The sequence below is a fragment of the Equus quagga genome, chromosome 4 (genome assembly GCF_021613505.1).
Source record: "Equus quagga isolate Etosha38 chromosome 4, UCLA_HA_Equagga_1.0, whole genome shotgun sequence".
In the NCBI taxonomy this organism is placed as follows: domain Eukaryota; kingdom Metazoa; phylum Chordata; class Mammalia; order Perissodactyla; family Equidae; genus Equus; species Equus quagga.
The window spans coordinates 105,407,214-105,434,537 of NC_060270.1; the positions used below are offsets into that span (position 1 = coordinate 105,407,214).

The following is a 27,324-nucleotide window of genomic DNA, read 5'->3' on the forward strand; positions in this document are numbered from 1 at the left end:
ATGCCGGACTCCATCTTAGTGTCTGCTTCTGGAGGTTCCAGCCAACAAGAGCTCCTGAGAATCTCTCTGAGGGCTCCCGGAGGAGTAAGAATGCCTCTTCTGTAGCCCTGATTCTTCTTGCAAGCTTCTAGTCTGAAAGTTCAGCTTCCAGGTTTATATTCCCGCCAGCATTTCAAATTCAACCAGTCCAAGGCTGATGGATAACAGATCTCTTGGGCTCGTGCCTAAGAACAACTTGTGAGGTATTTTTTTCCTGTTTTATGATTTGGTTAACGGCACTACCATCGTATTCCCAAAGGATCAAAACTTGGGAGGTAATTTTGATTTCTCATACACCTTGCTCTGTATATTCAATCTATTATTCGTGCTTCTTAACATGGAAAGAAAAGAACTTTACTCATTTCTCCAGGGAGTCACTTCTCTCTAAACAAGGATGCAGCTGAAATTATAATGGAGAGCTTCACTTTGCTCTCGAAATATCTACTCTCTTTAATAATTTTTTTCCCCTTCCCTTCAATTCCATTAACTTTAAAACACTTTTTTTTTTTTTCTCATAAAGGACACACACAATTCCAACCCATAATCTTCTACTTATTTGGGAGCGCAATATGTCGGCTCATGTATTAAATAAAAGAATAATGCTTTGAGAGAATGGCAGCTGATGCCAAAGGCTTCACTGCTCCTTCTGCAGTTCGAATTAGTGTAGCACAGTTATTAAAATAAAACATTTATTTTGTCCCAGTTTAAGACAAAATACAATCAACTTTCTTTTCCTCTTTATCTTTTATATTGGGCTGAAGAGTAAAGAAAACCAAGTCTTGATAAATGCCAAAGTAATAATTTTACAATATAGACACTAAAACATATGTGAACGTCATGTGGTTTAGAAGTCTATGAAAACATACATATTTTTTAAAGCAGTCAACTCACTGAAAGATAGTGACATTTAAAACTGAAAGTTGTGTTGTCAGTTGAAAATGAGTCACTGAGATGTTTGTGAAGGAGAAATTGTCAGGAAAGCAGTAGAACATTTCCTGCCCGTGGGTGCAGTCTTGAGGATTTCTGACGGCCATGACGAATCCAACCACCATCACCACCGCGCCGATGGGGAGCATGACGCAAGACATAATCTTATCCGAGTGTGTCCTTGGTTCTTCAGACAGCTTCAGATAACATGCCGATGGAATGATAAAAATTAAAGGAGCCGCACAGAGCGCACCCTGAGTGTTGAAAACAAGACACGAGATAATGTCACTGGAGGGAGCATTCCTGGGGTAGTTTTCTAAAAACGTTTACAAAATGTATCTGTCATTGCACTGGTTAAAAGTTTGATAGGTTCAGTTGAATCAAAAAAAGGAAAGAAAAAGAATTACAAGAAAGACGAGGAATAGGTTTTTCTTCTTCTGATGGAATATTTACAAAAGAGAGTAAAATAATGTAATAGTATATCAGACTTAAGAAAAAATGATCAGAAAATAATATGGAAAATAAAGCAGATCGTAGGACGGACTTGTGGCAAACTCTTGAAATTTCCCATATTTTCAGTTACATCATATTTCCTTGTACCTTTCATTACAAATTTCTGTGTATTTACTACGCTGGTCAAATCTGAGAGGTCTATTTCTGATTTGTGTACGAGGGGACTTTTGGGAGGTATTTACGGCATATTGTCTTTCCTCTTCACCTGAGTTTGTATGAAAGTAGGTGCCTGTCTGTATGAGAAATGAAAACTATAACCCTAAGGGTACTTAACATGAAACAGCATTTCTAAATCTTCTTTCAAGTAAAACTAAACACATTAATTACCCTAGAAAATTGACAGTGGAACTAAATGTTTATGACTCACTCAGCCTCCCCCACTTTAGCTTATGGAGGGGAATGTCAGGCTGAACCTTATGGAGAATATCATAAAAATACCAAGAGTTGCTGACTTCAAAGGAAAAGAGACTTTCCCCTTGAGGCCAAATTTGCTGTGGAAACTTTGCAAATGAAATCACGTTAAAATTTAATGCATTTTAGGTAATATATTTTTCTAATTATATTAAATATTAAGCAAAATATAACACATTATTAACAAAATATATTAAATATAATTCTATGACAAATAATAGTCACTTAAACCATAAAACACAAGTTTTTTAAAACAGACACTCAATAGCAAATGCGATACTGGTTTAGAATTAAAAGCAAGTTTTCCATAAAATGCATGTTTGCTATATTTGAAAAAGTAATTATGATGGAAATTTGTAAATATAGAGAAAAGTAGGAAGAATAGTATAAAGAAAGCTTCTATACCTACCACCTATGGTTTGAAAGCTTTTTGATATTATTTTGGTAGATTTTTCAAGGAAAAATTACAGAAAACTGATTTTGAAGTGGATGGTATAAAAGAACAGATTATCCTTTAAAAATAGTTTAAAAGAAATATTTTTTCAATATCACCATATAATAAAATTACTGTGTTTTATAATAAGTACCACCCTCATACCAGAAATATTACAACTATGATTCCAAAAATATCACTTTTTAATTTTTTTACAAAGACAGCAACAATCCAGAGAAATGGCAATTAAGGAGGACACACTATGAAATCAGACTAGCCGGGCAGTATCTGAAACTCTGAGGACGAACAGAAGGGACCACAGTTCATGGAAAATATTTCTACCGTCAGTGATAAAGCAGTGAGAAAATACTAAGAGGTACCAAATTGTATTCTATTTTAAAATATATGGACAATATAATTTTGCTACTCATAGAAGCTGAATACAAATGAATACCTGCAAAGGTCCATAGTGTATAAAAAGTGAGTTTTCATATGGCTGGAATTAAATGAATTATGGATTCCTTAGACTGTATCATGACACTTGAAACTGGCAGTGTTGTTTAAGTTATGGAAATACTGTAGAATTCAGTGTGTTTACAATAATTATTATCCTTTGATTTCTTTGAAATAGTTTTTGAAAACAATAAAATAGTAATTAAAATACAAACGTGTGTGTGTGTGTGTGTGTATGTGTGTGTAGAGAGAGAGACCCTTGTAAAAACAAACGTGAAGCGAATGCATCTAGAACTGCAGAGTGTGAAAATGCTATCAGGATGAAACTGCCACCAGCTGCTGCTTAGAAGCTGTCATCAGTCAGCATTTTGGGACTCTTCCAAATCTAACTTGCTGGGCAGTGCAAAGCAATGGGTGTTCTGTTTATGTTATAATTCCTAAAAGTTGAGAAAGTAGCAATTAGTGGGAAAACTATATAGCTGATGTTTGTACTGGAAGAAGTCCAGTTGGGTATCTTGTCTAGATAGCACTTACTTTCCTAATATTTGAAAGCTCATTCTTATAAGAGGTTGTTGCTAGGACCCAAGACCATCAGTAAAACGATAGTGCAATTCCATCTGTTCTATTCCCTATGAATTAGTCTGGCCTGCTTGATCTGTTTAATATAGTCTTGCTTGAGAATATACCACTGGCTTTAAATAATTTTTGAAATTGCTTGACAGGATGTAAATACTATAACTGTTTATTAAAGAGACAATAAAATATAGTCACATTTATAAAGGCAGAATAGCTCTATCCTTTGATGATAATACGATGGAGGCCATGGCATTTTGCAGTTTGCTGTAGGGAAATAGCAGAAGACGTTAAAGATTTTTACTGGCAATACAGATTGGAAAAGTATCTGAAATCTCCTACCTGAATAGAAACCTCTCAAATGATACAAGGCAGCTGAAAGCTAAGTTTAAATAATGCTTATACAACTTTTAAATGTATGCTTTGTCATCAATGTGGACTCATGATATGTATTCTTATACCTTAAAAAGAAAATCTCTCTAGCTCAAGAGGTCTTTGGTAGCTGGGACTATGGCTTGCTCACCCTCATGACTGTATCTCTCTATCTGGGCTCTTGCTGGGTAATTGGCTTGCTTTCTTCCCTCCACTGTAAGCTGCACACAATGCTTGTTGGGCTGGTTACTCTGGCCACAGGCACCAGCTGCTTCATCTTTTCTCTTTGTACTGCTGCAAGTAGAAACCCATAGGGCCCAATTACTGCAGATGCCTCTTTTCTCTAACACTAACATCAGTGCCAAGATGCTGGATTCTTATCACCAAGTTATTTTATTTGCTTCTAAAATGAATCCTGTAAAATTGAGAGTGCGTTTGCTTTGGAAAAATATGTCATTGTGTCTACCCTGTGAAAACAATGAAATAAAAGGGAAGCTAAGTTCTAACCAGGGTTTTGCTTTTTATTAAATAACTAATACAACCACAAATAATTTATCCTATATTATTTTAGTTATACTCAGTAACAGCATTTCCCTAACTTTGCAAATTGTAGGTCTGACTCTATTACATGTCTCATTTATGAAGATTATTATCTACTTAGTGATGATTCAGAAGCCACAATAGAAAAGAATTCCAAAAGTACTACAGTTGTTAACTAGGATAAAAGCTGTTGGCTAACAATTATTAATTTAGATGAAAAAGTTTTAGTTCCATTTTATTTCATCTCCTGATATTTATTTTAACTCATTATTCAAGTCTATCTGTGCATGTTACAGATTACTCTTAACCTTACTTACAGGTAAGCTCAATGCATAGATCTTTTAATTTAAAAAATGAATAGAGAAATGAATGTAATTATTTTACATAATTTAAAGCCTATACTTAGGAAACCTAAGACTAGCATAATGATTAAAAAGATGGGCTATAGGGTCCAAGAGCCTATGTTCAAATCTTGATTCTGCCACTTACAACTAGTGTGACCTATTTAATCACCCCGTGCCTCAGTTTCTTCATCTGTAAAATTAATATAGATCAAGGGAGATAACACATGCAACACACTTGGCACAGAGTAAATACTCAATACATGTTGGCTCACATTGTCATTCTGAAGTGGAAGACAGCATGCTTTGGTTACTTCTAATGTGATGCATGACCCAGCCTGCATTAATTACTGACAGAAATGATGCTTGATCTGGCTCTATTAAACATGACAAATGCCCACACAAAAGGGAGTTGAGTAAAGACCTGAATACGTTATTGTGCACACCAAAAGACTTTTGTTGACTGGAAAAACATACAATCAGGTGGTCTGAAAGAGAATGGAGATCCTAGATTTTAACAATTCCTACAAAGTGCTTTAAAACTAGTGTAATTGTCTTTGGTTATTAGATCATAACAGATAACTTAGCACTTTCAATTTTTTTTTTAATGAATATCTATATAACCAGGTTTTAGAAAATCTAAGGATTTAGAATCATGTTTTAAATTTTAAAAAGTAGTCCTATACAGCCAGCTCAGATCTTGACTTTATAACAGATATTCACCAAATATTCTCTGATTACTCTACAATACCAGAATTCTGTCTTAACCACAAAAAAGTTTCAACATAAGTACAGGAGAAAATATTTAATGTCATTATGTGCTTATGATTTTGTTGTGCAAGTGTCAGGGAGATTAGCAACTAACAGAAAGTAATGGTCAAATTTACAAAAATACATCATTCCTAAAAAATAAGCAATATATGTGTGCTTGGTTAACTTAAAGGGAACAAAAAATTGTTAGGCTATCAAGATGTGGTGAGTGGTCAGGCAGTTGATAAACATATTTTCTCTCATATCAACATCCTACATATTAAAAAACAGCCCAAACGTGAATTCAAATGAGTCATTTCAAAAAACAAGAAATAATAGAGCTGGGAATGATTATGTTGATCATCTCAGCACAGTTGAAGGATTACTATTACTGTCAACACCAACCATTTTTTGCAACATTTAATTTCCTGGTGCTACACTAAAGAGTGTCTCTTATGTCCAAGAGCATTTGTAGAAACAGTTCCTGAACTGTGGTCCTAAGTGGCAATCGCCCATGCAGCAATTTGAGCACTGTGTTCTTAGCACTATGCCAGGTGTTGTGGAGGATGTAGAAGGCAGCTGAATTCATTCTTGTCTTCAAAAAGCTTACAATTTGGTAGAGAAGGCAAGCTTATGGACAGTACAAACAGTACATGACATGAGATAGTGCATTAAGGCAGCAGTCATCCATTTATACAAATCAAAGTTGGAACATGAAATGATTTTGAGTGGACCTACTAGCCTTTGGCCTATGCAAAATTGGGAAGTAGGTAAAGGTTCCTTTGATAATATTTAGCCACCTCTCCTATGAGCTCTCTTTTCTTTACTGGTGGAATAGATGATTCCCCAGTCCCCTGTGTTTTGGGGAAGCTGTCTACTCCCTACTTTCCATTTATTCTACTGTAAGAAAATCCCCAATAGCGTGCTCTTGACTGAATCTCCTACTGCCTTTGTCTGAAACTTCAAATCCACATGACATCTGAAGGGAATAGTAACTTGGGCACTGACAATTAATACCTTGGTCTATCCCTCAACTCTCAATGGAATGAGTAAATGATGACTTGGGATCCCACTTGTAAAAGTGTGTCCTCCTCATGGTGCATGACTAATAAATGCTAAATGGTGTGATTCTGAATAGAAATTCCATAAGGATTGTAGAAGAGAAAGATTAATGATCCTAGAGTGGGAGAGCTACTTCGATTCATCTCACCAAACGGCATCATTATCCTGGTTCCACAAAACTGAACCAAGGCATCACTCTTGATATGTCCCTCTATCCCTCTGTGCTCCCAATGGAACCTGTCCACCAAATCTTTTCTCAAAAATGTCTTTTGGGAGCCCATCTACTTCCCTTTCTCTTCTTCATCATCTATATAGCAGCTGAACTTTTACATTTATTTGTGAGTCTGTAAATTCTATGAAAGCATGCATCCTTCCTGATTTCCTCCCATCATTGTATCTCTATTGTGTGGCACTTAGTAATTACCCAGTATATATCTGATCAACGAATAAACGAGCTAGAAATTACATTAGACCTTAAATCTTTGTAAGATTTGGACAGAAATGAAAGGAAAATAATAATTACAGGAAAGGATAAACAGATAAGCCAAAGGATAAAAGGAAGAATTAATATGGCTTACTGACAGGTCAAAAGTAAGATTGGCTAGAGCTAAGGGTAGATTTGGGGAAGTAAATAGTAAATAACTTTCCATAGGAAGCATGGGCTCAGATTTTAGAGGCAACAGAGTTTACACTTGCTCTGGCTGGAAAGTGAACGTTTTTAAACAAAATAGTGAAATATTGGAAGCCGAACTTAAATATGTGCTAGTTGAAGCAAAAAGCCACTATTAATTCAGATGAGGACCTATATTTGAGATGTAGCAGTAGAGATTCCAAAGGAAAGGTCTAGAGAGAGAAGAAAAATATTTTAAGGAAAAAGAACTTGGGCCATGGTAAGTGAATGTGGAGTATGGAGCTAGCTCTCTTCATTGACTTGTTTTTAATGAATCCCTCTAGACCTATTTTCTCAGCAAAGAACATTCTAGATCTATTTAATTTATAGTTATTTTTTAGGAATATCTATATATTATAGAAAATAAAATATGTAAAAGTGCTCTAAACCAGGGGTTCTCAACCTCAGCGTCACTGACATTTTTGGTTGGATAATTCTTTGTAATGGGTTGTCCTATCCATTGTGGGATTTTAGCAGCATCTTGGCCTCTACCCACCAGATGCCAGGAGCACCCGCCTACCCTGTGACAACCGAAAATGTCTCTAGACATTGCTAAATGCCCCCTGGGGGAGGAGAGGCAAAATTCCCCCATTGGAAAACCACTGCTCTGAAAGTATACAGTCCTATGAAGTACACAGCATCGTTATTATGAATATTTACTATAATATAACAAGCACATTTTCATTTCACTTCAGAAAGTGATACCTTGTTAAAGAAAAGACACCTGATGTTAAACGTAAACATTATCTTTTAAAGGGACTTTTAGAATGGAAGGAGTAAATCTTTAAATGTACTTACGTTGAGTTCTAAAACTATTCCAAGGCAATCAATCAGCAATGACACAAGTGTGGCAACAGTAATGATAACCACTGTTACAACAATATGGACAACTGATGAAAGAGTCCCACCAAAAAACACATTAGCAATTACCTGCCAAATAAACAGATTATTTAGAGAGGCACTCTCAGACGCATGCAAGACTTATTAAGAGAGTATTTCATATTATAGCACCTAGGGCTGTATAAAACACAACAAATATGGCAATCAATTAAATCTTAAGTCACTATGAATGTTCTATCTTTTCCAAAGTATTTACACATTGTACTCACACATATCAATAACAAGTATTCTTTGTTGAACTATTAGACAGGCAATGGATTATATTACAGACTCGGGACATAGCACATGAATGTGTGAATAAATATCTTTCTCAAGTATAAGAGAGACTTGGGAGGTTACCTTATCCTTCTTCCCTGAGTCCAACAAGATTACCACTAATACAAACTACAGACGCTATTCAGATTATTTGAATGACCTCTAAGGAAAGAGCTACACAATTTCCTTTAACAGTAATAGATGTGTAATATCCTTTAGTAACAGGAAATTAATTTTATATAAAATAAATCCTATTTGATATAATTTAATTCTATTTTATCTTGCCTTTCCTCAACAAAAATGAAGAAGAGTTGATCACCATTTTCCACTGATATTCGGATAAGGAAATCAATTAACAGTTACCTATTTAATGCATCTCACACTGTGACATGATTTGCAAAGAGAAAATGCCTAGGAGATGATTCCTATTCTCAAGAATTAACATTCTATTTGGAGAGATCCAACCAATCTAATAAAACAAATAAGCAATCAATCTATGAGAGGATAAAAAAGATCAAATACAATTTAGAACTAGAAGGAGCTTTGGGTATCTAGAGCTGTCTCCCTTAGAGTAATTGGCTTTACAGCATTCCAGAAATGTACTCGTCCCACCTTGGCTTGACATGGGGCTTGAAACATGGATAGGATTTAGAGCAGAATTACAGACTGAAGCAACAGTGTGAAAAAGCAAAGAGGTAAGAACAAGAAAGATAACTATGGAGAGGACAAGGAGGAGACACTGAATAGGGTGGTGACTGTGCAAAAGAACAATGAGACAAGAGTTGGAAATGGTAGGAGAGGGTCCGATGCTGGGGGACCTTAAAACCAACTCTCCAAACTATGATAAGTAACACTCCCCATAGACTAGATGCTGCCATAACTCTGCTCACAATTTAATGGGGATACTAACAACTTTTACTTATGTATGGTTTACAGTTGGTAATGTCTTTCTTAATACTATCTTATTTAAAATTCATTTTTATAGATGCCTCTAAAATATGATTGTTAATAGTGGAAAATCACTTAGTGAGGCAAGCTAGTGAGGGAGATTTATTAGGGGTAAACAGGCTTTTTGCCATCCTTGTATGTGGTTGGCCACCTCACCTATGAATAGAAATGGCTTAGATTCTGTTTATATGTTTATACCAACTGTATATTGTGTGTGTGCGTGTCTGTGTGTCTGTGTGTATGTGTGTGTCTCTAGAAAGGAGAGAGAGAGAAAGGAAGTGAATGGGCAAGGCGTATGCACGGTCTCTCTGTCTAGCATTTGCTACCATGGCAGAGATCTTGATTTAGTTCTGTCTTCCTGTCATGGCAGCTAGAAAGGAAACACAAGTTCCAAGTACTGAAGACATAAGCTGCGCAGGTGGAGTGACTCAGACCTTCCACAAGCAGTTCACCAGAAACCGCAGGAGGACGAGCCATCTGTTACTGCTGATCTAGAGATCAGATCGGAACCCAAAACACTGGGCAGAAGCTAAAATAAAACCATTTCCTGCATCCAACAAAAGTTAGCAAGATTTTTAAAGCCCCTTAGATTTTAAAAATCTTCATAAAATAGTTCAGTTTACTTCTCCCTTATAGTCGAGGTGGAGAACTTTCCCGTGAGTTGCACATTTCTAAGTGAGGACAAATGCTAATTGTAAAGGCCATACACAGTGCTGAGCATTTCCTTATTCCATTTCCCTGGGCAGTTCCTTATCCCCATAATTGGCATAAGGTAAGCACTGGTCTGCCTCAAGAAACCTGCCGATCAGTTAGTATACCCAAAGCACTGTAGGTGTTTTGCTTCACACATTAGACCCATTCAGATGGTGCCCCTGTGTAAACAGCCTCTAGGAATAGATTCTAAGACTAAGCACTTTTCAGTGTGATTCCTGAAAGAACCACTGTGAGCAGGATCATGTTTTTCTGCTAACTGGTACAGTGGCCTTGTAGCCGACTGCACAAGGGATTCCCGACAAGTCCTTGTCCAATTTTACACAAAAAGAATTAGTTCTCTTTCACCTAATCTTCCTCCACAAATCCAGTGGACTATGTAACATACTTGGTGTTGATGTAGAAATGAAATATAGATATGAATAATATACTACCTATATTATTCATATGGTATACAAATATAAATAAATAAACATATTAATACAAATAACATATATCTACAAAACTAATGGTTTAAATGAAATTTTGGTTTCCCCTGGAAAACATTTTAGTTTTTTAAAAATAACAAAACTAATCAGAATCTGTTCTATGGTGTTTTTAATACATGTTGACTTATAAAACGTCTTAGCAAAAGACAATTTTGTAAAACACATTTTAAACCTTAGTACTTAATTTCTTTGCAAGAATGTTTTTAAAACAACTTTGGCTGTATTAAAGGCTGGCATTCATTTTGGAATGCAGTTGTACAAATATTTATACTTAAGCTAACATAAACTAAACCACCAAACAGAATTTTCAAATCTAACTTTTGAAAAAATATCTTGTAAACATTTGAATATAAATTTATCTTTAAACTGGTTGAAAAAGAAAATTTTGTAAATTACATTACTTGTCATGCACTTTGGAATCTGTAGAATCGAGTTATTTGCAAATCTTCCTAAATTAAATATAGTAAGGAGATCATCCAGGTAGTGTTGGAAAGGAATTGTGCTTACCTCTCTAGTCACAAAGCACTCAATTGGGTACGTCATAATGACAGTGACTCCATAGCAAAACCTTCCAAATGTTACTAGGTCATCATTTCTGCAATAATTTTCGAATAAGTCTCCTAAAGAATAACATAAAATAGATACTGAATATCTAAGATAAATATCTCATAAATGAGATATTGGATATTTATTATGTAAGTGAAGCTACAGAAACTTCATTTAATTTAATAGAATAGATTAGAATGTCAAATATGTTTTTACACTCAGTAAGTACATAATTATTGACTGATAGTAAAACTAGTACATGTTCCACTTTAAGACGAATTCATCATTAATAGTTTTTCTCTTATTCTCATTGTTTGTTTTGGGCAGATTTTCCTTAAATTTGTACTAACTTCTAAAAAATACTTTTATCCATTGTCTTGTGTTCACACAGAATCAACTCCCTAAATTCTTGCGCATTGGTTTTATAAACTTACTTCTGGTCTTTGTTTCTGGTAAGTAAATGACTTCATTATTTTTTTTTTTAAAAAAAGGTCTGTTAAAATAAACAAATTTCCTTTTGAACTGCCGTTCTTAGATCAAGGACAATCCTGAAAGGAAGAGTAGACCAGTACGTGTGGGGAGCTGAATTTCCTGTACACCACACTATGGGTTCAGTCACAAACACAGGGCCACAGCAAGGAACCCAAGCATGCATTATGTTTCATGGCATCCAACAAACTGAAGTGGAAATGCACTGATTGAAAACTATGAAAATATGGTTATTTCCCAGGAAGACCACTATATTTTATTAGTTCCAAACTAAATGATGGACCATATATATATATATCTCTTGAGCCAATTCTTATTTACAGACTGTGTTTTCTCAGATACCTATGAAGAGATACAGGGACTAAAGAGGGCGTAGAAGTCATATTAGCAAAAAAGAATTTCCCATGCTGAAACAAGGAATATTTGGGCTTGTTTATTTCCTAAATATAACATGCTTACATTTTATAATCTTGGTCACATTTTTCAATTAGACTGAATCGAAAATTAGATAAAAGCCACACAGTACTACATTGTTTAAAAAGAAAACAAAACGATACTTCTGTACTCTTTTTTCATGAAAAAGCTAAATGTCTTACTGCTTCCCAAGACGTAAAGTGACTCTTCTCTCCTCCCACCAACTAGAACAAATGTACATTACTTTTTAGTGTCCCTTTTGGGCAGAAGAGGATTCAACCACAAAGCAGTAGTGGCAGACACCTGCCCTGAGGTTGACTGGAAAGGCTCCAGCAGTCTGAGAAAAAAAGGACTGAAGCTCCCTGTTCACTAACCTCCGCTAGAAAAATGGGCCTGCACCTTTTCAAAAGTCCCAGGGAGTATCAAGAACAATCTAGAATTCTTACTGCCTCACAAGCTGGAATTTATCTACGGAAACGGAAAAGAAAAGAAGAAGGCAGTTTGCACAAACAAGACCAGATTTGCCTAAGGTGAAATGGCCTGAAGCAACAATGTCAGTTTAGTCCAGCTTGAGTCTAAGTGGATTTTAGGGAATTACGGCTAGGAAAAAAACCCGAAAACTAAAAACCAAAACCAACCTGTCAGCTTTGTTATGTAAAGATTTAATTATATCTGAGTCATACCACCGGTAAGGTATGACTAAGAAAAAGGGTTTATGTCTTTTTTACAGAGAAGGCATTTAAAAACCAAGGTTTTGTACAGACCAGAGCCTCCAGGTCATTTGTCTTGGCAATAGTGACACGTGGCAGAAATGTTTTGAAACACAATTCTTACCAAGACTTTCAAGGTACTCCATTACTGTACTCTAATGGCACACATGTGTATTCTATTTTTGACTGCACAGGAATTACGTTAATCACTCTTTTTTGAAGCCATCTTTCTTTATTTCTTGAGAAATCTTTGCCTATAAGTCAGTCACCAGTAACCTCTACTTGAAACAATGCACTAGCACACAATGTACCATCCACCATCCACCCAGTTTTCAGCGTCATCAGAAATCTAAGGTAAGAGGAGCTGGAGGCTGAGAGATAGCTTTTAATGGGTCATATTTGACCAAAATGGGGTAGACAGCAAGGTAAAAGGGAAAGAAAATTGGACTGGAAGTCAGGAGACTTGTTTTCTACTTTGTCACCAGCAGCTTGGGCAAGTTAGTTCACCTCTTTGTGTTTTAAGCAGGGGGTAAAACTAGTTATTCCACTTGCCTTCATAGGGTTGTTTGAAGGTCGAGTGAGATAATAGACCTGCAAAAGCTGTGAAATGCATGAATCACAGCATTCAGCAGGCTGTCAGGATACCCTGAATAGCCTACTACATAGATGTGGGAATGTCAGGGTCAAAGGAAGCAGAAGAGGTGACCACTCAGTTGCGCCTGGGTGAACAGAAGAAAAGGGAGGTAACCTGGGTGTGGGCAGTGGGGGGAGGGGTGGGAGGGGCTCTGCTTTTGTGGGAAAGATGATTTTTGTGTTTAAGGTAAGAATGGGACAACTAAGTAAAAATGTCCTGCAGGCAAGAGGCTGGAAAGGAAAAGAAATGTCTGGACTAGAGTTAAAACAATGAAAATCTCCAGAGAATTTGTTCAGAGAAAAAAAGGTAACTTGTCCAAGCCAGTTAATGGGGGGGAGGGGGCGGGTAGGCGGAAGAGAAGGGGGAGAGGAGGCAGGAGAAAGCAAAGGTGAATGACAGCGAGAAAAAAATATTCACAGAGTGGATAATGGTGTGGTAGTGCTCTTCTCTCTACGAGAGGAAAGAAAGAATATTTAGAACTCTTCAGTGATTCAGAGAGGTCCATGAGAATCAGAACCAAGAAGATTATTAGCTTTCAAGAGCAGGAAGATATTGGTGTCTTTGAAAGTGAGGTTGCAGTGGTGTAGTAGAGGAGGAAGCCAGAACTCACGTGCTTTGAAGTGAAAGCACGAAAGGAGAGCGAATAGAGTGCAGAAAGACATTTAGCAGTTTAAAAAGGAGAAAATTAGGAAACAGAAACAGCAGAGAGGCAGGAAGGTAGAGGAGAGAGTGGGTAGAAGACATAGTGACCCTTTGAAGCAGAACATTGGGTATAACTGTACCCAAAATGAGAAGTGATAGCACCACTCCACGTGAAATCCAAAATATGTTAAGACCGAATCTCTCATTTTACCTTGGGTGAAGCCAGTAAATGTCAAGTATCCACACGTAGCAAAGAGAATACTGATGAATACAGAAATCAAGGTGGACACATGGATGATGCGGGACCACTTAGCTACTGTGGGTTCTTCCAAAGAACCATAAACTAAGAAACAGTTATGGTGGCAAATAAACGCTGCAATACAAAAAAAAAAAAAAAGCATTATTAAAGTAAGCACCACGGTTCTCTTTTTACTTCTGAAAATTCAGAGATATATGCTACTTTGGAATGCTAATGAACCGAAGTTCAAATATACTAATTTACTAGCTATGTCAGAAAATAATCTTTCTAACAGCTCCAGGAATGAGAAATTTCATTCACGTTAGGCTTTTGTGGTCTCTTCATGTCACTCTTGATACAGACCAGGTCTATCCAACTTTCTCTCCCATTTTCCATTTCCTAGTGGCCTTTCCAATCTTAAGGGAAATCTCAACAACACCATATTTTCAGTCTGTGGCTTCCTTTCCAATCTGGGATGTGGCAGAGTAGTTTCCGATGTCTGGCCAATTTGTAATACTTTGTGTGCAAGGTTTGAAGAAGGACATAAAACTTGCTAGATTTTCAAGATGAACAAAAAAATGACTTAAATGAGTTTTATGCATGAGAAAGAGACTTGTCCAAATTGAAGCAAATTTTAGTGATGAGTGAGAGAAGTTTGAGCCTCATTTTATGTTGGCATAAACTACATCATGTGCCGCTAATAGGAAGTCTAAAACTTAGGACATCTGCTCTCCAGACACAAACATGAAACAGTGCTTTTTCATTGCTCAGAAGCCTCCATATTGAGAAAGGGCCTTTGAAACTATATACACTCACCAAACGACATAACACCGACGGCCTGGATGGCATTGGGCTTTGCGAATACCCAGGCATCTTCTGTTTTTGGTCTAGAAGAGAAATTAGTTAATTTGATCAATGATTAAAGAAATGCAAGCATAAGCATATCAGAGAACAAGAAATGACACAATATAACCTGAATATCTTTAAGAGAGAAATTAATAAGAGGCCCCCATTGATTGTAAATAAATTTCCCAGGAATATTAACGTTACCTGTTAACCCTAGTCTTCTAAAATGCATTTCCACTGACTACTTAATTTTGTGACTTTCTTTACTCATCAATTTAACAACAAACATTTTTATGCACTCTTCATTTGAGATACTCATTGAGGGAGATACAAAAATTAATAATGCTACGTTCTTCCTCAGTTAATCAACGCTGCCCTTATTCCCCTCTAACTCATTCTTCCAGGCTCATCACACCCAAAGGAAATGCTTAGTTGGCACCACAGTTTATTGAGGAATATGGACATGGACTAATATTAATTGAGGATGCACTTAACTATGCTCTGGCAACTATCCTATGTTATCTCAAGCTTCACAGTAACACTTAAGTACTATTATCACTATTTAATACATTAGAAAGGTTAAGCTCTGGGTGGTGACAGAACTTGTCAAGCTTCCACACATAGTAAGTGAAGAAGTTGAGATTTCTCTCCTTGGTCTGTCCATCCCAGTATCTCTTCCATCAGTGGCCTCAAATTCCCAGCTGTGGATATACTTCTCAAAGAGGTTTTGGAAATATACACACTTGAAATAGCTTGAAGAAATCTATTTCTTAGTGGAATTAAAACACTTGCCAACCTGTTTATTGCCAGGGATTGGTCTCCCTGATTAACGGATCCTTGAGCAATGGTGAAGAGCAAGGGCTCCAAGGTCAGACAGCCTGTGTTAGTCTACTGGCCCTGTCCACTTGTTAGCTGTGTGATCTTAAGCAGGTTACTTAACCTTTCTGTGCTTCACTTTTGATATCTATAAAACGGGGATAATAATAATAGTACCTAATTCATTGAGTTATTGTGTGAATTAAATGAGATAAAATATGTAAAACTTCTAGAAGAGAGCCTAGCATATAGTAAGTGTTCAATAAATGGTCATTAGTATTAGCTTATATATTAATATTGTTATTATCCACTATCATTTAATAAAAGGTAGCAAAAAATCTGAAAGTATGGCCAGCTTCCCTGAAAAGGAAAGGCCTGAGTGAGACCCAAAAGAATGCATGAAGATAGATGAAGGGGATGGGAGAGAAGAGTCTAGAAAGCACAAAGGCACTAAGTGTAAAGCCATCTATTTTGTGTCTGTTATTCATTCTCGATGTAAAGCAGACACAAAAAAATACCATTTGTTTTGTGAAAGTTAGTGGGATTTATGTGTTGTATCATTTCTTTCCGTATTTGAAACGAGCAGTTATACAGACAAAGAGGGTACTAGCTGGCCTATGAGGGAGGCCTCCGGCGGGAACGGCTTGCTCCAAGTCCCACAGCTTTTTGAGTGGGAGCTGCTGCCACCTGCTGCCTCCACTCCTCTCATTGCAGCGAACACCACCAGCTGCAGCATACCTGTCAAGTCCCAACGTCAACATGGAAAAATGCCAACTTTGTCCACGATCCTTAAACAAAAAATCATTTAGAAAAGGCAGCACTGACAACCGTAGAAGCTTAAAGATCTTTCACTTTCTAATATGTTTGAAATGATCTACTTTCCCTGTTAGGGTATTTGCATGTCAATAATACTCATCTTTCCCTCCAGTACAGATGATGGTGGTGTCCTACTTTTTAACTCTTATATTAGTAATGAAAACGTAGGAGGAATTTGATTTTCATCTTATTTATTCTATTTAAATTTCTGAAATTTTTCCTGATTCATATGGTTCCTTGAATATATTCCTAGATGAGATGGAGTGTGAAATGTACCTAGAGATAATTTTGGATTTTCTGTGTTCATCTTAATGATGCTGATTTTATAAGATGGAAAGTACCAAAAAACATGCTACAGAAAGGAAAAAGTGTATTTCCAAATCTAGATAAGGAGAAGGAAAGAGACAGTGTATATGGTTTTCCAATCTTTTATACAATAGCCTGGGATTGAGCTCCAGAAACAACCAATTCCACAGAAAAGAAAGAGCAAGTTCCTCGGTCTATTATATAAGGTTGCTGAAACCATGATACCCAATGTGGATGAGAAAATGGAGTTATAGACCGCTCTGACTTTAGACTATAGATGCTCAAATAGAAACTGAAATATTATCGAATGCAATCAAGCAGTGTATCAGAAAAAATCAAGAAGAGTTTTTACAATGAATGCAAGGAAGTTCAATAATAGAAAAATCTATTAAAGTAATTCATCACATTAACAGATTAATGGAGAACAATAGCTTATGACTATTTCAAAATATATAGAAAAGTATTCAATTTGATAAGCACACTAAGTAAGCTATTAATAAAATAGAACTTCCTTAACCTGATAAAGAATATCTACCAAAACCAATAGCAAATGACATATTTAGAAGTGAAAAGTTAGAATATTACAATTATAGGCAGAAACCAGATAAGGATGTTCACTCTCACTGCTTTCAGAATGTATTACTGGAATTCCTAGCTGATACAAGAAAATAAGAAGCAATAAGACATGTAATCATTGGAAAGTGATAAAATATTTGTACACAACATACGTACACAGAAAATTCAGGGGCATCTACTGACAAGCTATTGGAATTAACAAGAGTATTCAGAAATGTTACTGGATACAAGCTCCATACACAAAAATCAATAGAGTTGATGGACACAAATAACAACCAATTAAAAAGTTTTTTAAATGACAGTGACAACAAAAACACTAAGTACTTTTAAAGATACGCATAATCTTAATGGCATTATATAATTTTATTGAAAGTCACAAATAAATGGAGAGATAAACCATAACCATATAGATGAATGAGAAGACTCAATATCATACAGATGTCAATTCTCTCCAAATTAATATTTAAATTCAAAAGATAAAATATCGGGGGCCAGCACGGTGGCATAGCGGTTAAGTTCGTGCGCTGCACTTTGGCGGCCCAGGATTCACTGGTTTGGATCCCGGGTGCAGAACTATGCACTGCCTATCAAGCCATGCCATGGCAGGCGTCCCACGTATTAAATAGAGGAGGATGGGCACAGACGTTAGCTCAGGGCCAGTCTTCCTCTCAAATAAATAAATAAATAAATAAATAAATACATAAAATATGATATTGAGGGAAGAAAGACTTTTTAAAAAAACCCATAAAAGCTAAAATCATAAAGGTAAAGATTGATAAATCTGATGTAACTAGTGGCAGATAAGATAAAATGTCTATTAGATAAAGTAATTCATATACAAACTTAAAAAATAAAGAAAAGCTAAAAACCGAGAGATGAGATTTGTTATGCATATAACAAAGAAAGGGTGACTATTCAGTGTATAGTACAAGCTCCTGCAAATCAATTAGAAAATGATATTCCAGTGAGCAGTAGACAACAGTTAATTGATAGAAAAGGAAATAAAAAATGGCCAATAAATATGCTACAAGTTGCTTGCTTCCTTAATAATTAGAGAAACTCAAGTGAAATCCACAAAAAAGAGCATTTTACATCTAATTCAATAATTGAAAAGTTGATAAATTGCTGGGAAAGAACAACTTGCAATTATTATGGAGGGAACTGTAAACTGTCAAACACTCTGGAGAAGAATTGGGGAGCATCTAGTAAAGTGGAAGGTGCTCAAAGCTTGTAAGCAAACAATTACATTTCTAGGTCTGTAGGGCACATGTGCACACGGGGATCTGGATAAGGATGTTTACTGCTGCATTGTTCATATTAGCCAAACTTTGGAAAGAAGCTCAATGTCCAGCAATAGAATTGATAAATAAATCCATAACTAAAATATGGCACCATCATAAGATTGTGTGCTATAGAGCAATTAAAAAGAGTCATTCAGTGCGAAGTGTATCAAAATAGAAACGTATAGAATACAGTATATAGAGGAAAATAGTGAGTTATAGAAGGGAATGTACATTTTTCTACCATAGTAATTATTTATGTATATTTTACAAACATACTAATCAATACTACATATTCTGTCAATATATAAATGCACAGCATAAGTATAAAAGAAAGAACAGGAATGATTCAAACCAACTTAAAGATAATAATTTCCTCTAAGAAAGAGAAATGAATCCAACTTAAGAATAATAGTTACCTCTGGGAAAGAGAAATAAATCGACTTTTAAATATGATAGCCTATTGTTGATAAAGAGTGGAACGAAATATAGAAAATTATTTCAAAAAGACCTAGCCGAATTTACTGCTCCCTGAACTTTATATAATTATACAATATTTTCTACATAAAATCTTTTTGGATCTGAACTTAATTTTTAACCGTGATTTTCCATAAATATTCTATAACTGAAACTACATTCCTCCTGCTTTCCAGTCACTTATTCAATTCATTCAATTTTCAACAAATATTTGCTGAGCACTAGTGATGTGGCAGTCACTGTGATAATCACTAGGGATGCTGCAGAGAAAAAGACAAAAGAAAGAAATATTTTGGTTTATATTCTATATCATAATGTAGAACAGCCCTATACAATAGTGCTTTCTGTGCAGGTGGAAATGTTCTATCTCCATGCTGGCCAATATGGTTAGCACTAAGATGCACAAGACTATTGAGCATTTAAAATTATGGCTAGTGCAACTGGGGAATTAATTTTTAATTTTATTTAATTTTATCTAATATGAATAGTCTCACGTGGCTAGTTGCTACTGTATTGGATAACACAGATCTACATGAAGTCGTGTAGGTAATTTTTGTTTCAGAAAATGTAATTATCTTCTAATGGTCTAAAAGAGTTAAAGAAATTACTTAAAAAGGTTTAATTTTTCTTGTGGTGTAGTTTATGTCATAAGTTTCAGCTATTATCTACCACTTGAACTTTCTGAGAGGCAAGGAGAAGAATGGAGGAGTTGAGTATAACAATAAGTAACAAGAATACTTTATTAACTTATAACAAATCATGGCTATTAGAGAATTTGAAATAAAAGCAAAAAACAACAAACTTGGAGAAATAAATCAAAATTGTCATTATGAATAAAGACTGGAAAAACATAGTACATAATGGTGATATTGAAATATTGCAAAATGTCAATCAACTAAAAACTTAATTTGTTATTACAAAATGATTAATATAGGATGAGCTTTTTCCTTTTTTAATTTTAAAGCGTAATTTATAATAAGTTACTTGTAAACAGGGAATAGCTTTCAAATGATTATTCAAATTCAAACATATTAATTAACATACAACTCTTTAGCAGTATTTCTTTTGCATAAAGTGAGGTCAGTTTTCTTCTGAAGAAACCCCAAAATAAGAACTACTCTCCAATTTCTTTTTGTTTGAGATTCTTCTGTTGCCACTTTCGAAATTAATTTCCCCGAGGAACTGAAACAAACCTCATTTATTGATGTGTGTCTAGAGTTTGCAAAGGAAGCCAATAGTTCTGAAATTAGTCGTCTGTGGTCGACAGCGTCTCTTCAGCAAGTGTCCACGCTACTCGCTAACGAATGGGACAGCTCAGCGCCCTCCTTTGGCTCCTACCTGCTTCTTTCATTTCATGTGATTATTTGCTGGCTACAGATCAAACCGCGGTTAATATTATCGATAAAAAGACAACTAGAACAATAATGAACTTCACTTCCATTGTGAAGGACAAACTTCCTCTTGACTAAGGAAAACCATATGGAATACAGCAAGTGGCATTGGGAAACAATACAGGTTTTGGGGCCAGACAGACCTTGATTTAAATCTGAACTTTATGATATACTATACTGTGCCCAGAGTGACTTTGGGCACATTACTCAACGACACTGGTCTCAGTTTTCTCTGCTGTAGAACACAGACAATGTTAATAATTGAATTTTACATATCTGACGTAAAGGTTAAATGGCATAATGAATGAAAGAGTGTGGTATATAGTGGACAATCAATGTTGAAGGAAACCACCTTCCACGCTTTCTTTCGTTCCTTATTTTATCATTAAAGTAATGATACACGTCTTAGTTTGGATGTAAGGACCTGCACATACATGAAATGCAATCTTCATCATGGTATTCATATTCTTGTAGAGAATGAAGAGACCTTGGGGAAGGCAAGCTATCTTATTTAAAATAAATGGATGATTAATCGTAATAATATACATGCAACCGAAAGGGCAGCCATTTGGATGATAATGAAAAAGATGAAATGCTTCGTTCACGTTTTGGATATTCACAGTAAACATTCCATATTCTATCCCATACACCATATCCCATACAATTTTCTGCACAACTGGGTCTGCCAAATTGGTGCAACTTCCAGGTGAATTTTAAAGCCATTTTAGACGATCTCGGGGGATTTGGAGCTGCTCACCTCCCTCCAGGGATTATATCTTAGGCCAGCCATCAGTCTCCCCCACTGAGCTGTAGCTCTGTGGCGATATAATAAATTTTGCTACACTGGTGTGGAGACTACCACCAATGGAAGATAATTAAACATTTGAGCAAAAGAGGACACTCATTAAACCTTAAGATATTTGACATCTAAAATGGATAGAGTAGCAAATTGCCTGATTATTTAATCACAGGATAACATCTGAGACTAATCACTTGAAGGAAAATAAAGTATAAAATTAACCTTTTACATTTTTAAGCTTCTGTCTACACACACACACATACACAAATTGAGTGATTCTTATTATTTTTTTGTTATATAATTTTCTGCTTATAGAAAGAGTTTTATTCTGTCAGTGTGGAAAAGATAAAATTTCTTCCTTTTGCATTTCACCACAGGGAAATATTATGAAGGCATATATTTATATTTCACCATTGACATTGATAAAATATAAGTGCAGTGACATTTATTTCTTGATCACTTAGCACTACCTTCTTATAGAGAGACAGAGACTACCCTACTTGATCAGGAAACTGAGACTTTCACTTTCAGGAATTATTTGGGGGTCCTGAATTTTGTTTTAATAAGGTGAAATGGCCTTGCACATCTTGTAAAATCTTAAGGTGTGTGTAGGTGTTGAACGGTCTTTGGAAGCAATGGGAAATTAATCTGTCATGATTTTTACCAAAGTGAAGACATGGTAACTTTCACTGAATGCATGAATAACAGGCAGCAGTATACGATTCCCAATTGTGGGTGCTAAATAAAGAAATATCTAGCAAAACAAGATAAAATCTTATTCTAGTCATTGTTTTTCACCCATATCTCTTCCCAAAGCTTTCAATTAAGTGCTAATAGAGATAGTGTTTGTTCTTCCTTTTCTTTCCTAAATTCTTGATCAAGTAGAAAGTAAAACTGGCTGTAAACTAAGAGGTAAACAAGGGGACCAGATAAGCTAGTAATCAGATAAATTTTGAGAGAATTTTCTAATCATCTTCCTCCAGTACACGAGGTCTGCTTTCCTTCAAGCCATAGTGCAAACCCCACAAACAATGAAATAATTTCTCTGAGGAAAATATATTTTAAATAGAATGTTTGAATTTGTACTTCAATCCTCAGGCAAATTAATAATTGAAAGTTAAACTTGGACATCCAATTAAATATGGTGGATGGAACACATAAACTTTTCTTCTTTCTCTCCTCAGACCTCACAAGAACGCTACTAAATGAATTTAAAAGGGAGATTAATCCATGAGGGAGGGGATAGTGGGAGAAGAGACACCAGGGGAGATGACATTTTGGGAAAAGGAAAGCAGACGCCTACATGGTAACTGCTGAGAATGGAGAAGTTACCACCACACAGAAGAAGCTAATGATGTGAAGGAGCTGATTTCATTTTGCTAAACCCCTGTGTGTGCAGGACTCAGAAACACCACAAAGCTACTCAGGATGCTCCAGCAAAAAGAGAAAATAGAGAAAAATAAAGATCACAATGCTGGATACAACGTATCTAACACAAAAATGAGGTAAAGGAAGTCCTGGAATAACAGTGGGACAGCAAACTGAGACATCAATCCATCTAGAAATGAACAAGAATACAGAATGTTCTGGGAGGGAGTTGTCCAGGAAAAATAATAAAATTGATAAATTACCTTATATGTTTGAGCATTTGGAAAAAGAATAAAGAAAATGATCAAAATCAAAAGCTAAACTAGGAGAAAATATTTGCAAAAGACACAATTCATGAAGGACTTTTATCTAAAGTACACAAAGAACACTTAAAATTCAACACAAACAACTCAATTAAAAAAACGGGCCAAAGACCCATTGAAACCTAACAGACATCTCATCAAAGAAGATATACTAAAAGGAGCAAGCTTATGAAAAGACACTCCACATCATATGCTATCAGGTAAATGCAAATTAAAACAACGATGAGATACCACTACACAGCTATTCAAATGGCCAAAATCCAGAACACTGACAACACCAAATGCTGACAAGGATGTGGAGCAACAGGAACTTTCATTCATTGCTGGTGGAAATGCCAAATGGTACAGTCATTTTGGAAGAGAGTTTGGCAGTTTCTTGCAAAACTAAACATACTCCTAGCATACGATGCAGTGACCATAATCCTTGGTATTTACCCAAAAGATCTGAAAACGTACACATAGATGTTTACAGCAGCTTTATTCGCAATTGCCCAAATGTGGAGGCAACCGAGATGTTCTTCAGTAGGCAAATGGATGAAGACAACTGATATATCTTGACGATGGAATGTTATTCAGTGCTAAAAAGAAATGAGCTATCAAGCCATGAAAAGACATGGAGGAAACTTAAACGTATATTATTAAGTGCATGAAGCCAATCTGAAAGGCTTCATCTTGTATGATTCCAACTATATTTCATTCTGGAAAAGGCAACACTTGGAGACAGTAGAAAGATCAGTGGTTGTCAGGGGTTGGGGGTGGGGGAGAGGGATGAACAGGCAGAGCACAGAGAATTTCTAGGGCAGTGAGAATACTCTGAATGCTAATATAATGATGGATATATGGCATCACACATCTGTCTAAACCCACAAAATGTACAACACCAAGAGTGATCTCTGATGTAAACTGTGGACTTTGGGTGATTGTGATGTACTAATCCAGGTTCATCACTGTAACTAGTGTTACCACCCTGGTGGAGAATGTTGATAATGGGGGAGGCTATGTGTGTGTGTGGCTAGGGGGTATACAGGAAATCTCTGTACCTTCCTCTCAACTTTGCTGAGAACCTAAAACTGCTCTAAAAAAAAGTCTTAAAAAAAACCTAAACTGAACATCCAGCTAAATATGGTTAAAAACAAACCGAAAGCAAGCATTAATTCTAGAAAAAAATGTACAAGAAGAGAAATATAACAAGTTAATTTTGGAAGTTGTGTTATATCTCCATGTATTACCACATAGTAGAGGTAAGAACATTTGAGAGAGCTAAATCCTCATCTAGCACACAATAAGGCAACAGTGAGATACCAAAAATAGCAGTTATAATTCCAAATTACCTGGAAGGAAAGATGTAAATGCCAAAAGAGACAGTGAAATAGGGAAGGATTTGGTGGGAGGCTGCTCTATTTTCTTAAAAGTTATTTGTAATGCTTGATTTTGAAAAATATGTGAATGTATTCTTTTGAGCAAAAATAAATCCAAATGAAGGCAGTACTGGGAAGAAGCAGGATCGTTTAAAATGTCTTACAAAGCTTTGAACAGATTGAAGCTTTGCCATTATGGCCACATAATGGATGTTTACTATAAGGTTCAGCTCATTTAAGGAGCAACGAATGCTTCAAGTGTTTTAATATATTTTAATGCTAACAAAAACAGAGACTGGCTTACAGCAGTTTGCAGTCTTGGGATGACAAATACTTTTAAAAGAATGATTGCTTCCTTTCCTCTGAAAAATTCAGACAGATGCTTAGGTTATATACTTTCTAGAAACCCTTGTGTGTAAGGGGTGGGAGTGGGGAGGTTTGGGGGCGTTAAATTCATCTTGCAAAGTCATCTCAGTTTGGATTCTTGGATTCAGGCGTTTCATCCTATTTTGAAAGATACACTCTGCCTTAGCTTCACAACAGCTGAGCAGTTAATAAGCCCTAGGAAACAGTCCTACTGAACACATCTCCATCCTTCACAGACATGAAAACAAGCTTCAGGGCGATTGCTTCTGATCCCCAGAACATCAGACTTCTGATCAGGAGGACGAAAAAACAGCACACTTCTCTGTGGCACCTGTCCAAACTCCTTTTGGCTAAATACGGGTACCTTCCAAATCATACAATCTCGGCAGAGCCTGCGTTTCTGTTAGGAGAGCTTTACATATTCACCTCTTCACCCAGACACGTCTGAGAGTGAAGTGCTCTGGCTGGCACACAAAGGCTCCACGTTTCCTGTCACACCACAAGCTATTAACGACATAGGCAGATCTGCCCACTTCCTCAGCTCAGCCTCAGCTGACGGCTCTCTGCCACTTCCTCACTCCCAGCTCACTTCCGATTCTCTTCTGCAGACAATCGTGTCTTATGTGAACAGATAAAGCTGTTCAGGAAAATTCTTCTTGGGAATCACTCTAAACATCAAACTGGCAATTGTTTCTTTAAACACAAATTTTAAACAGAGTTGACTTTGAGTTAAAATTTACATAAAACTTTGTGTTGATATTTTTGGGCCAAAATGTAATTTTGATTTTTCATATGAATCATATAAAAACCTTGCATGGTTTGGCACCATAAACAGCACAAATATTTCCTTTTTGCCATTTGCGCAACAAACTCCTTTGATCCTTATTCTGTCACCTACTTATTTTTCCCCACTATTAACTCCAATTCCTCTGTCAACTCTTTAAAAATGGGTGTTAACTGTTTTTGCGGGTTGGGATTGAAAGGGCAGGGAGTGGAGGGGAGGGGGCAGGATTCCACTTTTTAATACAACAAAAACTTGTTAGAACCATGGGTGTTGCTTTGGTTCTCTACTGTGTTTTTCACAAAACAAAATTAAATTAAAATATAATGTGTTTATATTAAAAATAAATGTAGTTTCATACATGAGCTCCAGATAATTATTTTCCACTGGTGTTCTCCTTGGGTTTCACCTCTCATCACGTTACATGCTGTCCCTGTGCAATCTTGTCCATACCAGACCCTCCCTAAACTCCAGACTTGCATTTCCAACACTCTGGGTGACTTCTCCTCCTTCTTTACCCTCTCTCCCCATGCCAAGGAAGTTACTCAAAATCAAGATATTAAAATAGTAAAAACTTACGTTTTTCCCAGATCTGCTTCCTCTCCTATCCTGGGTAACAACTTAAAAGAAGGTGGGGTCCTTTCTCTGTGTTTCCGTAGCACCCTTCTCATAATTCTATTAAATAATCTATTAAGGTTATCTTTTATGTGTTTATCCACCCGACCTTGCCCTCAGTAAATTTTAAGAGACCTGCAGAAAGGGATTGTGCTATATCTTCACAGCCCCAGTACCAGAAAAGTGACTGACCCAGTAAGTGTTTAGTAAATGCTATTGACTGAACACACTCTTCCATTTCCTCCTTTTGGTGGTGAGTTCTGGACCATACACCAGCCTGCTTGACCAAGCTGGAAACCTTGGCATCACTCTCGTCTTTTTTTCCTCTTGATTCTACCAGCCTTGCCTTCATACTGTTGCAGTTGTCTTTAGCCTGGATGCTTGCTATAGATAGCCTCCTTCCAGGTCTTCATACCCCCAATCTAGCCTCACCTCACCTCTGCTGTGAGAGCAGTCCAATTGAAATGGAGGCTTGCTCTGGTTCCTCTTCTGCTGAAGAACTTTCAGTGCCCCATCAACTAAAGACCAAATCCAAGTTTCTCAGCACTACACACGAAGCTTTCCTCTCATGGTGGTCTCTGCCAACCTCTCTACCATCATTCCTTTGTACCCTTTAGCCAAACTTCCAGCTCAGAATAAACAAAACTCTAATTATTTCCTAAACACAGAAGCTGTATAGGTGGTGGTGATGGGAGAGTGGGGGTCAATGGATTAGGTAGGCAGCATCTTCAGCAGTTTTTCAAAAGGGATTATATGGAGACATGACTGTTGTTAGAACTGTGATAAAATATATATTTGAGGAGCAACATAAAAGTGAGATAGAGTTTATGAGAAAATTCTCAGAGAAAGCACCTTTATTTTTATTTGATAGTTCCCCTAACCAACGGTGGTGACCCTCCTGTCCTAGGCCCTCCTAATGTTAGAATCCTGAACTGCTTCTACCATTATATGCATCACACCTCTGGGCCTCACACACTTCTGCTAACCAAAGCTTCCGACCTCTCCTCCCTTCCTTTTTGACCCAATTAATGTTAGTACATTTTTCCAAGCAGCAGATGAGATATTGTCTTATCTTAAAATACTTCTTGCCTGCCCAGGTTGGGCAAAGGGCCTCTCCTCTGTTTCCATGGCACTTTCCCATAATTCT

The 27,324-nt window shown here is 36.4% G+C and overlaps 1 protein-coding gene across 1 annotated transcript in view; it reads right to left on the minus strand.

Moving 5' to 3' along the window:
• Positions 1–665: 665 nt before the first annotated feature.
• The window catches only part of SLC38A11 (solute carrier family 38 member 11), a 51,045-nt gene continuing 24,386 nt past the window's right edge, over positions 666–27,324 (minus strand). Inside the window, exons 8-12 of the mRNA XM_046659411.1 lie at positions 14,876–14,946; positions 14,033–14,194; positions 10,894–11,006; positions 7,883–8,014; positions 666–1,220 (exon numbers count right to left, since the gene is read on the minus strand). Coding sequence (XP_046515367.1) covers positions 927–1,220; positions 7,883–8,014; positions 10,894–11,006; positions 14,033–14,194; positions 14,876–14,946 — 772 coding nt within the window. The 3' untranslated portion in view covers positions 666–926. The remainder of the gene's footprint in view (positions 1,221–7,882; positions 8,015–10,893; positions 11,007–14,032; positions 14,195–14,875; positions 14,947–27,324) is intronic.